The 21,119-nt window shown below is 45.1% G+C and overlaps 1 protein-coding gene across 1 annotated transcript; it reads right to left on the reverse strand.

Moving 5' to 3' along the window:
• Positions 1 to 1,272: 1,272 nt before the first annotated feature.
• Positions 1,273 to 21,112, reverse strand: LOC132206963 (Fc receptor-like protein 3). The gene is made up of 8 exons (XM_059642085.1): positions 20,977 to 21,112; positions 18,470 to 18,757; positions 14,814 to 15,080; positions 10,974 to 11,267; positions 9,706 to 9,849; positions 8,889 to 8,954; positions 5,242 to 5,267; positions 1,273 to 2,675 (listed from the first exon to the last, which is right to left on the reverse strand). The coding sequence occupies exons 2-8, from the start codon at positions 18,534 to 18,536 to the stop codon at positions 2,547 to 2,549; spliced, it is 993 nt and encodes a 330-aa protein (XP_059498068.1). The 5' UTR covers positions 18,537 to 18,757; positions 20,977 to 21,112; the 3' UTR covers positions 1,273 to 2,546.
• Between the last annotated feature and the right edge of the window lie 7 nt (positions 21,113 to 21,119).

Genomic DNA, 21,119 nt, shown 5'->3' on the forward strand with positions numbered 1-21,119 from the left:
GCCCTTGGAGTCCACACTACCCCTTGGAGCATCCCACCCAGACCCATCCCCCGATAACCCACACACCCCTGAGCACTACGGGCAATTTAGCATGGCGGATCCACCTCGGCTGCACATCTTTGGACTGTGGTAGGAAACCGGTGCACCCGGAGGAAACCCACGCAGACATGGGGAGAATGTGCAAGCTCCGCACAGACACTTACTCGAGGCTGGAATCGAACTCGGGTCCCTGGCGCTGTGAGGCTGCAGTGCTCACCACGGAGCCACCGTGCCGCCCCAAATCTAGTTCCATTTGTCAGCTTTTGTCCAGTATCCGTCTAAACTCTTCCTATAGATGCCTATCCCCTCCGGATGCCTTCAGCTGTTGTAATTTTACCAGCGTTCATCACTTTCTCTGGCAGCTCATTCCATACAAGCAACAGCCTCTGCGTGAAAAAGTTGTCCCTTAGATTCATTTTAAATCATTCCCCTGTCACCTTAACCTATGCCCTCTAGTTTCGGTTCTGCTACTCTGGGGAAAATACCTTGGCTATACACCCTGTCTATGCCCCACTTAATTTTATAAAGCTCAATAATGTCACCCCTCAGCCTCCGAAGCTTCAGGGAAATTAGTCCCAGACTGTCCAGCCTCTCCCTATAGCTCAAACAAACCCTCCAAACCTGGCAACATCCTCATGAATCTTTTCTCAACCCTTTCAAGTTTCACCACATGCTTCCTATAGCAGGGAGACCAGAATTGAACACAGTATTGCAAAAGTGGCCTCACCAATGTCCTTTTTCACTGCAACGTGACCTCCCAACTCCTGTCCTCAATGTATTGACTAATAAAGGCAAGCATTCCAAATGCCTTCTTCACTATCCAGTCTACCTGCAACTCCACTTTCAACAAACTATGAACCTGCACTCCAAGGTCTCTCTGTTCAACAGCACTCCCCAGGACCTTACCATTAAGTGAATAAGTTCTGCCCTAATGAGTCTTTCCAAAAAGCAGCACCTCCCACTTATCTAAATTAAGCTCCATCTACCACTCCTCAGCCCATCCGACCAAGGTCCCACTGCACTCAGCAGTAATCTTCTTGGCCGTCTACCACATCACCAACGTTAGTGTCATCTGCAAAGTTACTAAACAAATGTTCGCATCCAAACATTTTATACAAATGGCAAAAATGGAACCAGCACCAATTCTTGTGACACATCACTGGTCACAGGCCTGCAGTCTGAAAAGCAACCCTCCACTGCCACCCTCTATCTCCTACCTTCGAGCCAGTTCTGCATCCATATGGCTAGTTTTCCCCGTATTCCATGTGATGTAACCTTGCTGACAAGTCGACTGTGAGGAACCTTGTCAAATGCCTTACAGAAATCCATATAGATCACATCCACTGCTCTGTCTTCATCAATCCTCTTCGTTACATCTTCAAAAGACTCAATTAAGTTAGTACCACATGATTTCCCAAGGACAAAGCCACATTGACTATCCCTAATCAGTCCTTGTCTTTCCAAATACATGTAAATCCTGTCCCTTAGGATTCCCTACAACAACTTGTCCAACACTGATGTCAGGCTCACTGGTCAATAGTTCCCATGCTTTTTTTTAACCACTTTTCTTGAATGGTGGCACCACTTTATCCAAAATCCAGTCTTCTGGCACCTCACCTGTGGCTATCAATGACACAAGTATCTCAGCAAGGGGCTCAACCATCACTTCCCTCCCTTTACACAAACTTCTAGGGGATGTGTGATCAGGTCCCGTTCTGGAGTATTGTGTGCGGTTCTGGTTGCCCTGTTATAGGAAGGATATTATTAAACTGAGAAGGGTGCAGAAAAGATTGACAAGTGTATTACAGGGAATGGAGGAATTGAGTTATAAAGAGAGGCAGCAACTATTTGCACAATTTGAAGATTGAGAGGTTATAGAGGTTTATAAAATCTTATAGGGTGGGGAATTTTAAGACAAGAGAGCATTCTTTTGAGGTGAGAAGAGACAGATATTAAAAAAGACATGAGGGCTACTTTTTTCCAGACTTGTTTAAGTATGGAATGAACTTCCAGAGGAAGTGATGGATGCGGGTACACTTACAATGTTTAAAGGACACTTGGATAAATGAATGAATAAGAAATGTTTGGAGGGATATGAGCCAAGCACAGGCAGGAGGGGTGAGCTCAGTTTGGGAAGTTTGGTTGGCATGGACAAGTTGGATCAAAGGGTCAGTTTCTGTGCTGCATGACTCTATATGAGGCAGCAGTCCATTGTTACGTGGCTCCCAAACATGAGGATTTAGAATTGGGTGAAGATGTTAAACCATAGCTTTGGGCAGAAGACATCCTGTTCATCTACGGCTACTGAGGGTTAGGGATATGTGCACAGCATTTGGGGAACTAACTGCATTCTAGAATGACAGAACAACCAGGTGACATTTCTCTGATGTGAAGTTCCCATGTTGATTTGGTCCATTCTTCAGTTGAAGATGACAAATGAACAGACCCCTGCCTGCCACCAGAAGGAACTTCTCTTCCTCATCAGCAGGGGCAGCAGATCTCTGTGACTACCTCCTCTGAAAGTTCTGGTAGATGGACGAGCCATTTTCTTCCTCCCCTCTGGCACTTGCCTCTCGGACCTTTGGTGTTTCAAGGTACATTAATGACGCATAAGTCACACGACTGTCAGACTCCTGCTGCAAGGGAACAGACATTGTCTTAATCCAAGGTTTATTGCACTTTCTGACCATTTTTCTAACTTCCCTTGAACAAAGGGGTTGAAGGACAGAGCATATAGGAGCAGGAGTAGGCCATTCACCCCTTCCAGCCTGCTCTGTCCATTCAGTGGGATCATTCAATTCAGTCCCCTTTTCTCCACTTTCTTCCTTAAGCCAGCTAAGAGCTCTATCCAACTCCTCCTGAACAATATTCAGTGTTCTGGCCATGGCCACTTCTGTGGTAGAGAAATCCAGAGATTCCTCACTCTCTGGGTGAAGACTTTTCTCCCCATCTCAGCCTCAACCATCTCCTTCAGACCATCACCCCTTGGTTCAAGACAACCCCACCCCCAACTCCAACCCCACCTCCACCTCCACCCCTACTCCATCATTGGGAACATCCTCCTGGCTTTACTGTCTCAGAATTGTACAGGTTGCTATGAGATCCCTCCACCCCATTCTTCTCAACTCCAGTGAATATAATCCTAATTGATTTAGTCTGTCCTCATTCGTCAGTCTTCTTATTTCAGGAATCAGTCTGGGAAAGTGAGGAAGGAAGTCATTAAGTTTAAAAAAAAGAATGAGCAAGAATGAACCATTTAGGATTACATTCTCATTTTGAGAGCGAACTACTCTACTATGAGCCTGGGTTCACATGGAAAACCAGACTGGGTACAGATTGCCTTCTGTCAAGGACATTCATTTTTTAAAAATATCTATTCATCGATGTGGGTGCCACTCATGAGGACAACATTTTTTGCCAATTCCTAATTGCCCAGAGTACAGTTAGGAGTCTAACACTTTGCTGTGGGGTATGGAGTCACATGTAGGCAAGACCAGGTAAAAATGACAGATTTCTTTCCCAAAAGGACATTAGTGATCCAGATGTGGTTCTCCTCTGGTGATGGCCATCATTAGACACCGAATTCATGACTTTGATTAATTCAAATTCCACCCTTTGCCATGGCAGGATTTGAACCTGGGTCTCCAGATTAATCGTGATGATACCATTCAGTGATGACCACCATCCCCAAGATCAGAGAGCTAGTTGGGTGTTTACGACATGGTTCACTTGATCAGGCCCATTGTAATGATTACCCAATACACGAGACATTGGTGAAATTAATATAATTACTTATTATTTAAATAGAGAAAGACTATGGAAAGCTACGGGCCTGAGGGATTGGGATTCCTTGTCCATGAATCACAAAAAGCAAGAGTCCAAGTTCAGCGGGTCATAATAGTCTTTATTTTGAAGGGAATGTGATATAAAAGATGGAAGGCTTTGTGTAAACCTCACAAAGCATGAGTGAGACCACAGTTGGAACACAGTTTTGGGGCCCCATATCTGAGGAGAGATAGACTGGGCATGGGGGCAGCTCAGAGAAGGTTCACTCAGCTGATCCTAGGTATGGAGAGCCTGTTCGATGAAGGAGAGTTTGAGTAGTTCAAGCCTGCCTTCATTGGAGTTTAGAAGTACCAGAAGAAATAATTGAAGAATTCTGGATGATATGGGGAGATGTAGAGAAAGGTTGTTTCCCCTTCTGTGGAAGATTCTGGGACCAGAGGGGCATCTTCTCAGAATAAAGGCGGGGGGGGGGGTGGCATGGGGTGGCCAATCAAGATGGAGGTGAGGAGGAATTTCTTCTTTCTGAGAGGAGTGAATCTGTAGAAGTCTTGACTGCAGACGGTTGTCAAGGCTGGGCTGTGAAGTATATTCAAGGCTGAGATTTTCAATTAGGAAGGGCAATCGAGGGTTATGGGGCAGAAAGTGAAGTTGAGGATTATAAGATCAGCTGTGATCTTAGTGAACAGGGGATGCAGACATTAAGTGCTAAATGGCCTACCTCTGATAGTTTTAATGCACTTTGGCAGGGATAACAAGTCAAAGATGTAGACAAAATGTCATAAGATCCTACAGTAGTGAAATTCTCGGGGTGCTAGTCCACATTTCCCAGAAGATAGTTAAGTAGTTAAGAAGGCATTCAGGATATTTGCCTTTATTAGTACAGGCATAGATTATAACAGTGGGTAGGTGATGTTGGAGCTGGACAGGACTTTGGTGAGGCCACAGCTGGAGCACCGTAGGAAGGATGTGTTTGCATTGGGCAGGGTGCAGAGGAGACTGACCAGGATGTTGCCTGGGATGGGACATTTCAGGCAGAACAAAAGGATGGATAAGGTCAGATGGGAGCAGAGAAGGTTGAGGGGGGACCTGGTAGAGCTATATTAGACTGTGAGAGACATAGTTGCAAGGCATATTTCCAACACGTAGAGGGATGGGTAAGCAGGCATCATGGATATAAAGCTAAAAAGAACCTTGAGTAGAATATCGTTCATCCAGAGGATGGTGGGGAATCTGGAACTCGCTGCCTGTAAAAGTGGGACAGGCAGAAACCCTCATCACATTGAAGAAGTATTTAGATGTACAACTGCATTGCCATAGCCTTCTAAGGTCAAAGATGAGGGCAATGTTCCTTACAGATCTTTGCTGACTGGCACCCCTCCTTGTCCTGTAAAGGTCTCTGAAACAATAAAAACTTACTGGTTCTCTTCTTGTCCTGACGGAGCCTGGAAGGAATAACCAAAAAAAGGTTTAAGTGCACAATATGGCTCAACATTTCATTTACCGTCTCTCTCGGCATTAACTGTGGTGTGTGTCGCTTAAGAAAAGCGGGTGCAGGAGCAGACAAGGCTGGGGGTGACAGGACAAGGGGACAGCTCAGTTACGAAAGCACACAGTGCCCTTGGCTTTATTAATAGGGGCGTGGAGCCCAGCAGCAGGAAGAGAAGGCTGAAGTTTTACAAAACACTTACGAGGCATCAGCTGGAGCGTTGCCTGCAGTCTGGGTGCCACATTACAGGAAAGATACGAACGCATCCGAGAGAGAGAGAGAGAGAATGTGCACCGAAGCACTTTTTGATTTGATTTACTGTTGTCACATGAACAGAGATGCAGTGAAAAGTCTTGTTTTATGTGCTCTGTAGGCAGGTAGTACAGTACAAACTGCATCAGGGCAGCAGAACCAAGTGCAGAATCTAGTGTAGAGATAAGAAGGTGTAAAGCTGGCTGAACACAGCAGGCCAAGCAGCACCAGAGGAGCAGGAAGGCTGCGTTTCGGGCCTAGACCCTGAAATATCAGCCTTTCTGCTCTTCTGATGCTACTTGGCCTGTTGTGTTCATCCAGCTCGACACATTGTTTTCTGAGATTCTCCACCATCTGCAGTTCCTACAATCGCAGAATCCAGTGTTACAGTCACAGAACAGAAACAGGAGAGAGACAGACAACTTTAACGTTTGAGAGGTCCGTTCAAAAGCCTGATAACAATGGGGAAGAAGCTGTTCTGGAATCTGTTGGTAGGCATTTTCAAACTTCGGGATCTTCTGCCCAACGGAAGAGGCTGCAAAAGAATATAACTGGTACAGTCGGGGGTCTTCGATTATGTTGGCTGCTTTCCTGAGGCAGTGGGAAGTATAGATGGAGTCAGTGGATAAAAGGCTGGCTTGTGTGATTGATTCAGAAGAACCAGGTTCCAGGGATGAGAAAGTCCAGCAATCGGGGACTGTTCTGCCTGGGAGAAGAGAAGGCAGAGAGAGAGGGAGGTTTTCAAAATCGTGAGCAGGGGCTGGACAGAGTTGAGAGGGAAAAGCTGTTCCCATGTGGAAAAGAGGGAGAAGGTGTATAGATTTACAGTGATGTGGAAACAGAGTGCGGTGGGGGACAGATGTGATGAATAAACCTTTTCACCCAGCTAGTAGTTAGGGTGTAGTGTGTACTGCCTGGGAATGTTGTGGAGGCAGGTTCAATGGAGAAGGGATAGTGGATGCAGAGTTGGATAGAAATGGGTGCACAAGGATACAGGAGGAAAAGCCCAAGGGGAATACACTTCCATGAAGCAGTGCAGACAGAAGTTGGTTTCAGTCAGTTCTGACATACGCACACCATCTGATGGATGAGACATTTGAGTCGAGATATCCCTGTGGGAGTAAGGGGGAGTGGTTGAGAAAGCCCCTGTGCTTGGTGGAGAAGTGTCAGACTACGTTATCACACTGAAGGAATAGAGCACAGATTAAGGGAATGTTGGAGTTCAAGCTCATTGGATGAGTGAGAGAGAGATGAAGGAAAACAAGACTAATTTGGACAAGGTTGGCTAAGGAATCCCATATCATATTGAATGGCAGAGCAGAATCAATGGGCTGAATGACCTGATTCTGCTTGGATGTGCACTGAGCCAATACTAGTTTACTTTTGTGGGATGTGGGCATCATGGACTGGACCCAACATTTATTGCCTCCATCCCTAATTGTCCCAGTGGGCAGTCAGATGTCAACCACATCGTTGTGGGTCTGGAGTCATGTGTCGGGCTAGATTAGGTAAGAACAGCAGATTTCCCTCCCTGAAGGATGCTAGTGAACCCAGATGGTTTTTGTTCAGAGGCACATGATCATGGATTCACACTCACTGTTCGTAAGGCGATACCAAGTTTACAGGTGATGCAAAAACCGATGGGAAGCAAGTGGTGAGTGTGCCAAGAGGGACATAGATGCGGTTAAGTGAAGGTGCAAAAACTTAGTTGATGAATATTACGTGGGGAAATACAATGTGATAGAAGAAAAACAGAGGAGTTAAAGATTATTTAAATGGAGAAAGACTGCAAAAGCTGTGGGATTGAGGGATTTGACAGTCCTCATGTGTGAATCGCCAAAAGCTAGCATTTAAATTCACGGGGTATGATCACAGACCATAAGGTATCGGAGCAGAATTTGGCCCATAGGAGTCTGCTTTGTCATTCAGTCATGGTTGATATCTTTCTCGACCACATCCTGCTGCCATCTCCCCATAACCCTTGATCCCGTTATTAATCAGAACATATCGATCTCTGTATTAAAAACACTTGATGACTTGGTCTCCACAGCCCTCTGTGGCAGTGCGTTTCACAGATTCAACACCCTCTGGCTGAAGAAATTCTTCCTCATCTCAGTTCTAAAGGGTCGTCTCTTCACACCGAGGCTGTGCCCATAGGTCCTACTCTCCTACTCTGGGAAACATCTTCTCCATGTCCACTCTACTCAGGCATCCCAGCATTCTTAAAGTTTTCAACAGATCATCCCTCATCCTTCTACACTTCATCAATTACAGACCCATCGTCCTCAACCGCTTCTCATATAACATGCCCTTTATCCCTGGGATCATTCTTGTAAGCCTACTCTGGACATCCTTTGAGGCCAGCTCATTCTTCCTTGGATACAGAGCCCAAAACTGCTCACAATATTCCAAAGGTAGTCTGACCAGAGCCTTTATAAGACACGAGCAGTACATCTTTGCTATTGTATTCTCACCCTCTTGAAATGAATGCAAACATTGCATTTACCTTCCTAACTGCCAATTGAATCTGCCTGATAACCTGAAGAGAATCCTGAACTAGAATTCCCAAGTCCGTGTGTGCTTCGGACTTCCACAGCCTTTCTCAGAAAATTGTCAATGCCTCAGTACTTCCCATGGATGTGCAAATGGAAGGCAAATGAAAAGTTGGCCTTTAATTCAAAGGTAGTGGAGTATAAAAGTGGGGATATTTCTGCTAAAACTCTACAAGGCACTAGTCAGACAATAGCTGTGATATGGTTTTGGGGCCCCGTATCTGAGGAAAGATAAACTGGGCATTGGAGGCAGTTGGAGAAGATCTGATCCCAGGGATGGAGGGACTGTTTGAGGGTGAGGTTGAATAGGTTGGGCCTGTACTCATTGGAGTTTAGAAGATTGAAGATTCTTGGAAGTACTTGGCAGGAGAAATGCGGAGAGAGGTTGTTTCCCTTTGTGTCGGAGAGTCTGGGACCAGATGCATCGTCTCTGAATAAGGGAGGCCGCCCACTGAAGACAGATATGAGGAGAAATTTCTTCACTCCAAGGGAAGAAAATCTGTGGAATTCTTTACTACACAGACCTGTCAAGGCTGAGTCATGAAGTATATTCAAGGCTGCGATTTTTAATTGAGAGAGATATAGGGGAGGAAGTGGAGTTGAGGATGATTAGATCAGCTGCAATCTTGTTGACTGGTGGAACACAGGAGATGGGTTGAATGGCCTTGTTCTGCTCCTACAGTCACATGGACCCTATTCCCATAAGATGTTATCACAGAGCCTTGTGTTTCCTTTCTGACACAGTGATGCAAAGTTATTTAGAAACATGTTACCTCCTTCTTTCTTCTTTGCTTGGACAACAGAGTACACAATTTCATCATGATTGGGGCTGCTGGTGTCTGAAAGAAGAACACACTTTATAAGATTCCAAGAGAGAGAGAGAGACAGAGCGTTAACATGACATGTTATAAACACAAAGTGCTGGAGAAATTCAACAGCATCTGTGGAAACAGAAAGAGAGAGAGAAAAATACTGTCAATGTCACAGCTAACAAAGACAGAAAGTTCTGGAGAAACACAGCAGGTTCGGCAGCATCTGCAGAGAGAGAGAGAGAGAGAGAGAGAAACAGTTAACGTTTCAGATCCGGTGTGAATCTCCATCGGAACTAAGGAGTGAGATGTGGAAAGGTATCAGAATCAATGCTTTGAACAATGAAGGCAAGCACACCAAACACCTCCTTAACCACCCTTTCTACCTGTGATGTAATTTTCACAAAACTGTGTAACTGAACCTCTCGGTCTCTCTGTTCAACAACACTCCCCAGGTCCCCACCATTAACTGTATGAGCCCTGCCTTCGTTTGTTTTACCAAAATGCCATACATCACTTTTATCCAAATTAAACTCCATCTGCCACTCTTTAGTCCATTAACCCAATTACTCAAGATCTTCTTGATAATCTGAAATAACCTTCTTCAGTCTTGACCATACTACCAATTTTGGTGCAAATGTATGAACTGTGCTTCCTAAATTCTCATCCAAATCATTTATATAAATGCCAAACAGCAGACCCAGCACCGATCCCTACTTTTATCAGAACCTGTGCAAGGAAACACATTCATTGTCCCTCAGGCACACGGTCACAAACTGACCTCTCCTGGATTGGGAACCAGAGGTGTCCTGATGTCTCTCTTTATGATGGAGTTTGCAGACAGCAAACAGAAGCAGGAAAACAATGAGGAGAACGGCAGCAACAGCAGAACCTCCGACCTGCAGAGCAAATTTCCCAGAGGGACCTGGAACATAGAATTAGGAAAACCAAAGATCACTCTGATTGTCACAAAGTCACTGAATGTAATACTTCAGGTGAGAAAGCAGGGAAGCGATCCCATTGAATTGGTGGAGGATGCTATGGAGGCCAGATACGTAAGGGCTAGGAGCAGGAGTAGGACATTCAACCCCTCTCATTCAATACAACTGTGACTGATCTCATCTCTGCTTTCACTCCACTTCCCCGTCCTCACTCCCTTTAACTGATTAAAAATCTGCCTTTGCCTTAAATTTATTCAGTGTCCGGCACCCACCACACACTCTCTCTGGGGGAGTGAATTCCTCCTCATTTGTTATAAATCTGCAAAGACAAATGTTCTTTGGCTTTCTGTGGTAGAGAATTCCACACTTCCCCACTCTCACCTTTCTCCTCATCTCAATCCTATCCCATCTCCTTTAGCCTGAGAGCCTCTGGTTCCGGACTCTTCCCCCGAGTCATCAGGAACATCCTGCCTGCATTTACGGTATAAGCTTCCCCCTGCTAATAGCAGCAATTTATATTCTAAAGACAGTACAAATATGGACTCGAAAGTGACCAAGTGGCAGGACACCGAGAGTGACGGTCGATGGATATTTTTCAGGATGGAGAAAAGCTTCTAGTGGAACTCCCCCGGGAATGGCTTTCGGGCTCTTACTTCACTCAATATGTTAACAAACTGGATCTTGCTGTTCTGGGGGGCTAGTTCCAAGTGTGCAAATGAAACTAAACATGGAGAACTGTAAACTTGAGGAAGACCATGTGAAACTCCGAAAGGACATTGACAAATTGGTGGCGTGGGCAGATTGGTGGCAGGTCCAGTTCCATGCTGTGTGAGCTGATGCACTTTGGTGGGAAGAATGTTGAAAGACAATACAAAATAGGAGAGTGCAACTGTACTCCTGCGTCAGTGCCCCACCTTTGGTCCACAGGATATCATAAAATTATAGAATCCTACAGTGTCAATGCATCCCACCAAAGCCCATCCCCATCCCCCTACCCCATCCCGAAAATGCTACATTTCCTGTAGCTAATGCACCGAACCAGAATACCATGTCCCCTCAGATAACACGGCAATCTACAACTGATGGCTCCTTCCATTTTGATCCATACCTGACACAGTGAGGACGAGCGGCTCACTGCAGTTGATAACGTGGGCAACGGCATTGGCAGCACCACAGGAGTACGCAGCGCCCTCCCCATCAGGTGGCACGGTGACATGGAAGGTGGCTGTCCTGGAGTCAACGACTGTTGTGTTCCTCAGGGGGTGGGGGTGGTGGTCGTGGTAAAGCATGAGGTTTATAGGCAGTGTCCCATTTTCAGACGTACACCGGATGGGAAAGTGGTCACCGATGGACACAGCGGGCTCCTTCAGATCTGAGCTGATGGATGGGCAGCTCACAGGGACTGGGGAGGAGAGAGAAAATTCAGGCATCAATTAAATCCCCAGCAGCAAAAGAGAGGATCCCATCACATACTGCACACGGACATGACTTTTCAGGGACAGATCCCCAGTGGTGAAGGTGCAGAATCAGATATAGTTACTGAGTTTTCAGGACAGAAACAGGCCCGTTCACCCCAAATGGCTTGCCTGTCAAAAACAAGCACCTTGCTTTGCTAATCCTATTTTCATCAGGGCTCGTTCTTAAGGCTAAAGGGATCAAAGGGTATGGGGGGGAAAGGGGAACCAGAGCACTGAGACTGATGATCACCCATGATCGGATTGAATGGTGAAGCAGGCTTCAAAGGGCCGAATGTCCCCTACTCCTGCTCCTATTTTCTGTGATGCTATGATGGAAGGAATCATATGCTGGTCACCTGTAACATCCATGATTTCCCACATATTAAAACATGCAATACACATGACTGATCTGTGCTGTCTTACCTTAATTTACTTCATTTAGGTTGATAATATCTGATGTGCATTTACTTATAATAATTTTGTTTTCTTTGACCTTACAATAATAAAGATAACAAATGTTGATCAACCTTACTGGGACTGAAAACTTGAAACAACAATTAACACACTTAACAGATTTCAAGTCAACCTCACTTGAACTCTTTGTCCCTTACTGAATTCACTTTATTTTCTACTTATGAGACATGGATATGATTGGCGAGGCCCGATATTAATCAACTTTGTCCCTAGTTTTCCCCTTGAGAAAGTGATAGTGAGCTGTCTTCTTGAACCACTGCAGTCCATGTGCAATATTGGGCACAAACGCCATGAGGAAGGGAATTCCAGGACTTTGACACAGTGACACTGAAGGAATGGCCGATATATTTCTAAGTCAGGATGGTGAGTGGCTTGGAGGGGAACGTGCAGGGGTTGGTCTTGCCCTATATCTGCCTCCCTTTCCTTCTAGATGATGTGATCATGGGTTTGGAAAGTGCTGTCTTCGGATCTTTGATGAATTTCTGCAGTAGTCTCATAGATGGTACACTCTGCTGCGGCTGACCATTGATGGTGGAGGAAGTGGATGTGGTGCCAATCAAGTGGCAGCTGCTTTGTCCTGGATCGTGTTGAGCCTCTCGAGTGCTGTTGGAGTTGTACTCATCCAGCCAAGTGGGGAATATTGCATCACACTCCCGACTCGTGCCTTGTCGAGGGTGGACAGGCTTTGGAGGGAATCTGGAGGTGAGTTACTCGCTGCAGTATTCTTCGCCTCTGGTCTGCTCTTGCAGCCACAGTATTGAAATGATGAATCCAGTTCAGTTTTTGGTCAATGACAGTCCCCAGGATGTTGGTAGTGGGGGAATTCAGTGATAGTAATACCATTAAATATTCAGAGGTGATAGTTAGATTTTCTCTCAATGGTATCCCCAGGATGCGAATAATGAGGGGATTCAGTGATGGTAATACAACTGAACATCAAGAGATTATGATTAGAGTCTTTCTTATTTGTGTGGTGCAGATTTTACTTGCCACTTGTCAGCATAAGCCTGGATATTTTGCCGAACCTGCTACATTTGCACACAGGTTGCTTCAGTATCTGAGGAATAGCAAACGGAGCTAAACGGTACAGTTGCACAGATGTACAGCATGGAAACAGACCCCTCATTCCAACTCATGCATGTTGACCAGATATCCTAAATTAATCTTGTCCTATTTGCCAGCATTTGGAATCATATCCTTCTGAGCCTTTCCCATTCATGTACCTATTCAGATGCCTTTTAAATGTTGTGATTGTACCCATCTCTATGACTTCCTCTGGCAGCTCATTCCATGCAAGCACCACTCTCTGTGTGAAAAGTATTGTCCCTTAGGTCCCCTTTAAACTTGTCCCCTCTCACCTTAAACCAATGCCATCTAGTTATGGACACCCCTACACTGGCGAAGACCTTGGCTATTCACCTGATCCATGCCCCACATGATTTTCTAAACTTCTATCCTTCATAAACCTCAGCCCTCGACGCTCCAGGGATAACAGCTCCAGCCTATTCAGCCTTTCCGTCTCCCTCAAACCCGACAGCCCCAGCAACATTCTTGTAAATCTTTTCAAAACCTTTTCCAGCTGAAGGACATCGTTCCTAGCAAGGAGACCAGAATTCAGTGCTATATTCCTAAAATGGCTTTATCAATGTCTTGTACAGCTGCAACGTGAAATCCCAACCCTGATACACATTGCACTGACCAATGAAGGCAAGTGTACTGAACACCTTTGTCAGAATCCTGTCTACCTGCAACTCACCTTTCAAGGAACTATGAACCTGCATCCTCTATGTCCCTTTATTCAACAATATTCCCCAAGATGCTTGCATTAAATATATAAGCTCTGCCCTGATTTGCATCACCAAAATACAACACTTCACTTTTATCTCGTATTTATCGAATTTGGACTCCTGAGAACAGTTCTGGGTTCCCATATCTGAACAAAGATAGCCTGGGCAGTGGAGGCAGCCCAGAGAAGGTTCACTCGGCTGATCCCAGATACGGAGAGATTGTCTTTTGAGGGAGAGGTTGAGTAGGTACGGCCTGTCCTCATTGGTGTTTAGAAGAATTAGAGGTGACCTTATTGAAGATTATTACAGGAACCTGACAGGGGAGATGCAGACAGAAGTTGTTTCCTTTTGTGTGGGAGAGTGTATGACCAGAGGGGCATCATCTCAGAATAAGGGGAACTTCCTATTGAAGTTGGGAATGAGGAGGAAATTATTTTCACTGAGGGGAGCTAATCTGCAGAATAATTTACCACAGAGGGCTGTCAAGGCTGGGCCATTTAGTATATTCAAGCAGAGATGGGGATTTAATCAGGAAGGGGAATTGAGGGTGATGGGGGATGAGGTGGGGGGAAGGCAAGAAAGTGGAGTTGAGGATGATCAGATCAGACACGCTCCCATTGAAGTGTGGAGTGGACTCGACGGGCTGAATGGCCTATTCCCACTCCCACATTTTATGATCTTCACACTTGGAGGACAATCAGGTTACATGCATCGTGCACATGCAAAACACTTGCACAGAGTCAGGCCAAATTACACAGAAAGAGGCCACTCACAACCAAATGAGCTCCAGGAAGAAACTGGTCTCGGGATCAGAGCAGAGATGAATGTTGGTGATCTACCAATTACAGAACCCTCCTCATGGATTTAACCCTCCTCAGTCCCAGCAGCTAAATGTAGACTGAAAAACTGGGGCTGTTCCAACAGCAATACAAGATGACATTTGACGTCTGTTAAACTGGCAGATGCATTTCTGACTAATTGTCATCGACTGGTGCACTCTCCATGACGACCAGAGTCCCAATCCATCTCCTCTTTTCCATTGCCAATATTGAACTGCTCCCCCTTGCAAAATGTCCTGATCAGTTTCAAGATGCCAACCAAAAGGCGCCGTTTTAATTTTTGGCCAGATCAGCGCAGTGAAACTTGGTTTCTATCCTGTGTCAGCCTCCTCCCACATCCCCAACACACCCACCACCCCCTCACCACACCCTGGCCCCTTGGTTGACTCACTCTGGACAGTGACTTCCATCCAGATGGACAGGAATTCTGAAAGGTTCTGGAAAATCGCACAGCGGTACCACCCTGAATCTATTAGGGTTGCTCGGTGGATACGATGGACGTTGCGAGGCATGGAATCAGAGTTCAGGAGGGTCTCATTTCTGTAGAAGTAAATTTGTCCTGTCCCACACACATGGTCCTGGGTACACCGACAATTCAGTGTGATGGGATCACCATCTCTCTGCAGTCTGGGATCCACCTGCAGTATCACCGGACTTTCTGAAATTGACAGAACGGTTAATTTTTTTTGTGACAAAAACCATATAATTTTGCTTCACCATTTTCAATGTTTGTTGCTTGGATATCTGCTTCACAGCTGTACTAAGTGTAACAAGTTCAGCTGCATGGACCTCATAGAATCTAAGCTCCCTGATTGGGGCTGTTTACCTTGTCTAAGCCGAGTCCTGGCTGAAAGGCATAAAGGATTGTGTCAGAGTTTCTGCTCACTTTAGAAGCCAGCTCTGAGTTGCCTCAGTCAGTGTCATGTACTGTACAAGTGTAATTAAAGGGTGACTTGGTGACTGGATACTGGCCTCTGTGGAGATATTTCAGGAGCAATTAACTGTCTATTTTCATCTCTGCACGTGATGTTAATCATTAACACGCAAGTATTTCTGACACCATTCCTTCTAAAAAGAGTTTGGAAGCCTGGATGGAGACTAAATGGCTTTATGCATCAGCAAATGTTTGCTGCATTTAGATTTTGTTGGAATGATTGGAAGTGCAGTCCTGAGAGACTGCTTGGGATGAGCAATCAGAACGTGAGTGTGTTTCTGGGACGAGATTCCTGAATCTTCATGTGGAAAACTGCAATGTTTGAAGTGCGAGTTGACTGCGATGGATTGGAAAATGCTACTGAAAGGAACGAGAGTGGGTAGGCAGTGCCGAACATTCAATGACAAATAGATGAGCTACAGAAATTATTTCTTACAACCTGACTCAAGAGTGCAAAGAGAACACTGGCCAAACCCTGGCTTCCAAAGGAAGTTGAAGATAGCACTTACTGCAAAAAAGGCATAAAAATTGGCAAGAAAAATAAATAATAGCCCCAAGAATTGGGAACAGTTTAGATGACAGCAAGAGAGATCTAAGCGATGCATTGAGAAAGGTAAACTAGAGTATGAGTGTAAGTTTGCAGGGAACAGAAGAACTGACTGTGAAAACTTCTGCAAGTGTGTAAAAAGAAGTTTGGTGAAAACTAATGTAAGTCTCTTACAGTCAGAAACAAGGGACTTTATAATGGGGAACAAAGAAATGGCTGACAAAATAAATTCATACTTCAATTATGTCTTCACACAGGAGAGTATGAAAAATTTACTGGAAATGATGGCAATCAAAGAGACTGGTGAGATGGAAGAAGTAAAGAAATATTGCTGGACAAATTGATGCGATTGAAGGTTGGTAAATCCCCAGGAACTGACAACCTACATCCCAGTGTGTTTAAGTAACTTGCCTTAGAATTAATGGATGCATCAGCGACCATGTTCCAAGATCCTACAGACTCTGAAACAGTTCCGACACATTATAGGGTAGCTGATGTAACCTTACTATTTAAAAATGGTGGTGGAAGCAAAACTGTGAATTATAAACCAGTCAGCCTGATATCAGTACTGGGAGTATCAGGGGCTGGGAGATGCTGAGGGTTCAACATCAGCAATCGTTTCAAGTCAACATAGGGGCAGTTTAACCTGGGTGGGAGGGTAAAACTGGAAACATTACAGCCAGCAACAGATATCAGATCCAGCACAATGATGTTATCAGTTCTCATAAACTGCTCAATTACTGCCTTATTAACGCCAATCAATCAATGTTATCTTTTTGGTTTCTGAAATTCAATTCCCTCTTGATTTCACGAGAATTAAATCAATCAAATTCCAACTTCTAAAATCCCATCCATGTAGTACTACGTTCGTTTGGATAGAGGACTGATGAGTCAATAGACAACAGAGAATCAGGATAAATGGATCTGTTTTTTTGCTTGGCAAGCTATAATGAGTGGGAACCCACAGGGTTAAGTCCTTGTCCCCAGCTATTCGCAATGTATATTTATGGTTTGCATGGAGGGATAGAAGATGACACTAGAATAGTTGGGAAACTAAGCTACAATGAGCTATGTGGCACAGTGGCTCAATGGTTAGCATTGCTACCTCACAGTGCCAGTGACCCAGGTTCAATTGCAGCCCTGGGTGACTGTCTGTGTGGAGTTTACACGTTCTCCCTGTGTCTGCGTGGGTTTCCTCCGGCTGCTCTGGTTATCTCCCACAGTCCAAAGTTGTGCAGGTTAGATGAACTGGCAATGGTAAATTGCCTGTAGTGTTCAGGGATGTGTAGATTCAGTGGTTTACAGGGGGATGGGTCTGGGTGGGATGCTCTGAGGTTCAATGTGGACTTGTTGGGCCAAAAGGCCTGTTTCCACAGTGTAGGGATTCTGTGACTTCTGTGCAGAAATAATTAATAGAAATGCATAGGTTCAGCGAAGGGGCCAACATTTGACATCGAAAAGTGTGAGCAAAGAAATAGAAAGGCACATTATTAATCAAGTGGGAGAGAAGCTTCAGAGTGATCTGGTACAGAGGGGTCTGGATGTCCTTGTGCATGAATCTGAGAAAGCTGGCACACAGAGACAGCAGGCAACATGGAACAGAACTGACAATTGCTAAAGGAATAGCACAGAGGAGAATTTGAGTGTTGTTGCAAGGCATTAGTGTTTTGGCGTCCAGAGTACTGCGTAGACTTTTGGTCCTCTTACTTGAGAAGGGGTGTAGTTGCATTGGAGGCAGTTCAGAGGAGAATGATGAAATTGATTCCAGAGTTGAGGAGTTTGTATTATGAAGAGAGATTGAGCAGTCTTGCCCTGTCTGCTGTTTAGAAGAATGTGAGTAGACCTAATTGAGGGAGAGAAGATAGTAAAGGGGGGATTGACAAAGGAAATGGAGAGGATATTTCCTCATGTGGGGCAATCTGGAACAAGATATCAAGGTGGCTCAGCAGTTAGCACTGCTGCCTCACAGTGCCAGTGAATGGAGTTCAATTCCCCCCTCAGTCAGCTGTCTGTGTAGATTTGCTCCAGGTGCTCCAGTTTCCTTCCATATCCAAAAATCTGCAAGTTGGGTGGATTGGCTATGTTAAATTACCTGTAGTGTTCAGGGAGGTATACGTAAGGTCGGTTAGCCATAGGAAATGAAGGGTTATGGGGATGAGTCTGAGTGGGATACGCTTTGAAGGGTCACTGTGGACTCAGTGGGCTGAATGGCCTGTTCCCACACTTTTTGAGGTTCTATGGATTTCAGGAGAATGGGAATGGGGGAGATTGAAAATTGAGAGAAGCCATTCCTCCTCATCTCTAAGTGGGTGGAAGGGGTGGTGGATGAATCTGTAGGAATTCACCCACCCCTCCCAGAGTGCATGGGAGATACTGAGATGCTGAATAAATTGAGGGAGGGGACAGATTTTTAATCAGTGATGGGTTAACGGGAATGGGGGCTGGAAAATGGAGTTGAGGCTGAGACGTGATCAACCATAGTCGTATGGAAATGGGGGAGCAGGCTTTCAAGGGACTGAATGCGTTCCTCCTGCTCCTGGCCCCTATGTTCTAAAGTGACACGTACCTCGCACATCTACACGTCTGTAAGCTGATGTATACACAGGACCATCGGGATAATCAACAAACTGCATTTGGCATCGATACTGTCCTGTATCCTCAAATGTAACCCGCTCCTTTCGAAAAGAAACACTTTTATTTCTTGTCCGGAACTCAGCAATAACAGAACCTTCCTGATAAAATGTGTAAATGAATTCATTTGGCGTGGGGTATGTGCAGTTACAACTCAACCTCAATGTCTGCTCATACCACAGAGGTTCTGGCTCAGTCTCAATCCTCACAAACAATTCAGGAGCTGTCAAAAAAGAAATGACTTGAATTAATAACTGGACGTAAGCACGAACCAGACCAATCAGCTTCTTGCTGCTGGCCAAATCTCTACTTGTACACATCCCTTTCAGTCAACCTCATCATCCAACATGACTTTCTCTTCTGCTTCAGCAAGCAGCTGTGTAACCAATGCTTCCAATGAGGGTAAGGAAACTACTTTTCAAAACGGGCAGTGAGTTTTGCTTTCACAGAGTCCTTTCCTCACTACTGTCCACTGTACAAACTATAGAAAAAAAAATTGTCTAATTTCCAGGAGTAGTGTATCCTGTTGACAGAAAGAGCACAGGAGCTGGACATTGTTTAAATGGAGAAAGACTGTGTAAAGCTATGGGATGGAGGGATTTGGGGAGTCTTCATCCATATATCAGAAAAAAAAGTGAGGATCGAAGTTCAGGACATCATAGGGAACATGACTTGTCATATTTTCAAAGTGAGTGGAGTATAAATGTTGGGAAGTTTTGCTAAAATCATACAAGGCATAAGTCAGACCACAGCTGGGAGACACTGTACAGTTTGGGCCTCATGTCTAAAGGAGGTTCGACTGGCTTTGAAGGCCATCTAGAGAAGGTTCACTCAGTCGTGGGTATGGAGGGACTATCTGGTGAGGAGGAGGTTGAGCAGGTTGGGCCTATCCTCATTGAAGTTTCGAAGGCGGGGGGAAGCAAACTTACTGAAAATCCTGAGAAGGACATTACAGGGTAAATGTGGACAGAGGCTCTTTCTCCTTTTGTGGGAGAGTCTGGGATCAAAGCGGCATCAAATTAGAATACAGGGTGCCCAGTGAAGATGAGGAGGAATTTCTTCTCTCCAAGGGGAGCGAATCTGTGGAATTCTTCACTGCAGAGGACTGTCGAGACTTGGTCATTGTGTATATTCAAGGCTGAGATTTTTAACCTGCAAGGGGAATCGAGGGTTACGGGGGGAAGTAAATGATCAGATCAGCTGCGATCTCATTGTATGGTGGGGCAGACACAATGAGCTGAATGACCTCATTCTGATCCCATGTGTCCAGAATTTGAGAACGTCAGTGTCACAAGTCACTGCTCTACCGAGATACCAGTTAGCACCGGCTACATGCGTAATAAGATATGGCTGAGGTCCACAATTCTGTCTTTGATGCATCACGTTAATGTTTGAAAAGGAGAACCAATCATCTTATGATGTCCTGCATTCACTGTGGAAGAGAAACTGCGCAGTGGGAGGTGTTTAACAAAGGATTACAAGAATGAATTAGACTTATGGTCACAGAGTCATACAGCACAGGAACAGACCCTTCAGTCTGAGTGAAATATTAAAAAAAAACACTCATGCCCTCAAAATCACAAGACGGTCATACATACAAACACATGAATGAATCGTAACATTGAAAGGACAAAAACAGAAGGAAATAGCCAGTTCAGTAGAAAGCTGAAGAGTTGGATGAGGAGAATTGAAACATAGAAAATAGGATCAAGGAGTGGAGCTCTGTCAATCAATGAGATTGTCCAACTCAATCCCCTGTGTGTGAAGAACTGTACGTGATACAAGGGGTTCTGTTGGTGTTCTGGTCATATCACCAACGAGCAACTGAGCGAACCAGAGTGACAGACCCAAGGGTGGGTTCAAATCTCCTCTTCACTGTGAGAGTTGCGAGGGAACAGTCGTTCAGTCTCAGTCAGATCTGGGCTCGATATTGGATCTAGGAGGTGGTGTCCATCAAACCCATCAACCCCACCTTCAGAAGAGTCCCGCCTGGAATCTTTGTCAGATCTTTGCCCTTCCGGATCCCATTACCAACAATTCTCAAGTGACCAAGCTGCCCAGTCCATGGGCATATGGCTCAGTACTTGACAGCAAAGCTCGGGTGGGGGGGGCGGAATTTGGTGAAAAGCTGGCGGGGTGGACCGACAATCATAACAGCAAATTCCAGTCAAACTTTGCACATCACAACAGCAGTGGTGCTATCCCAACAGAATCCCAATACCATAGATAATAAAGTGTGAAGCTGGATGAACACAGCAGGCCAAGCAGCATCTCAGGAGCACAAAAGCTGATGTTTCGGGCCTAGCCCCTTCATCAGAGACTGCTTTTTTTGCTTTTCCCACCCCCATTCATTCCTGGGAATTAATACAACTCCCCTCAAATGCCTGAAGGGATGCGACTTGAGACAAAGAGATTGACTAATTCAAAACTGGCGTGACTCACCGGATACTCTCACGAGAATGCTGTTACTGTCGGCTGTTGTTTGTGTCAAAGTTTGGCATCTGTATTCCCCATTATGCTCTATTCCAGCAGCCTCAATGGTGTAAATCTTCTCGCTGAACTCTTGGATAGTGTTGTTTACGAAC

The sequence above is a fragment of the Stegostoma tigrinum genome, chromosome 44 (genome assembly GCF_030684315.1).
Source record: "Stegostoma tigrinum isolate sSteTig4 chromosome 44, sSteTig4.hap1, whole genome shotgun sequence".
NCBI classification, from domain to species: Eukaryota; Metazoa; Chordata; class Chondrichthyes; order Orectolobiformes; family Stegostomatidae; genus Stegostoma; species Stegostoma tigrinum.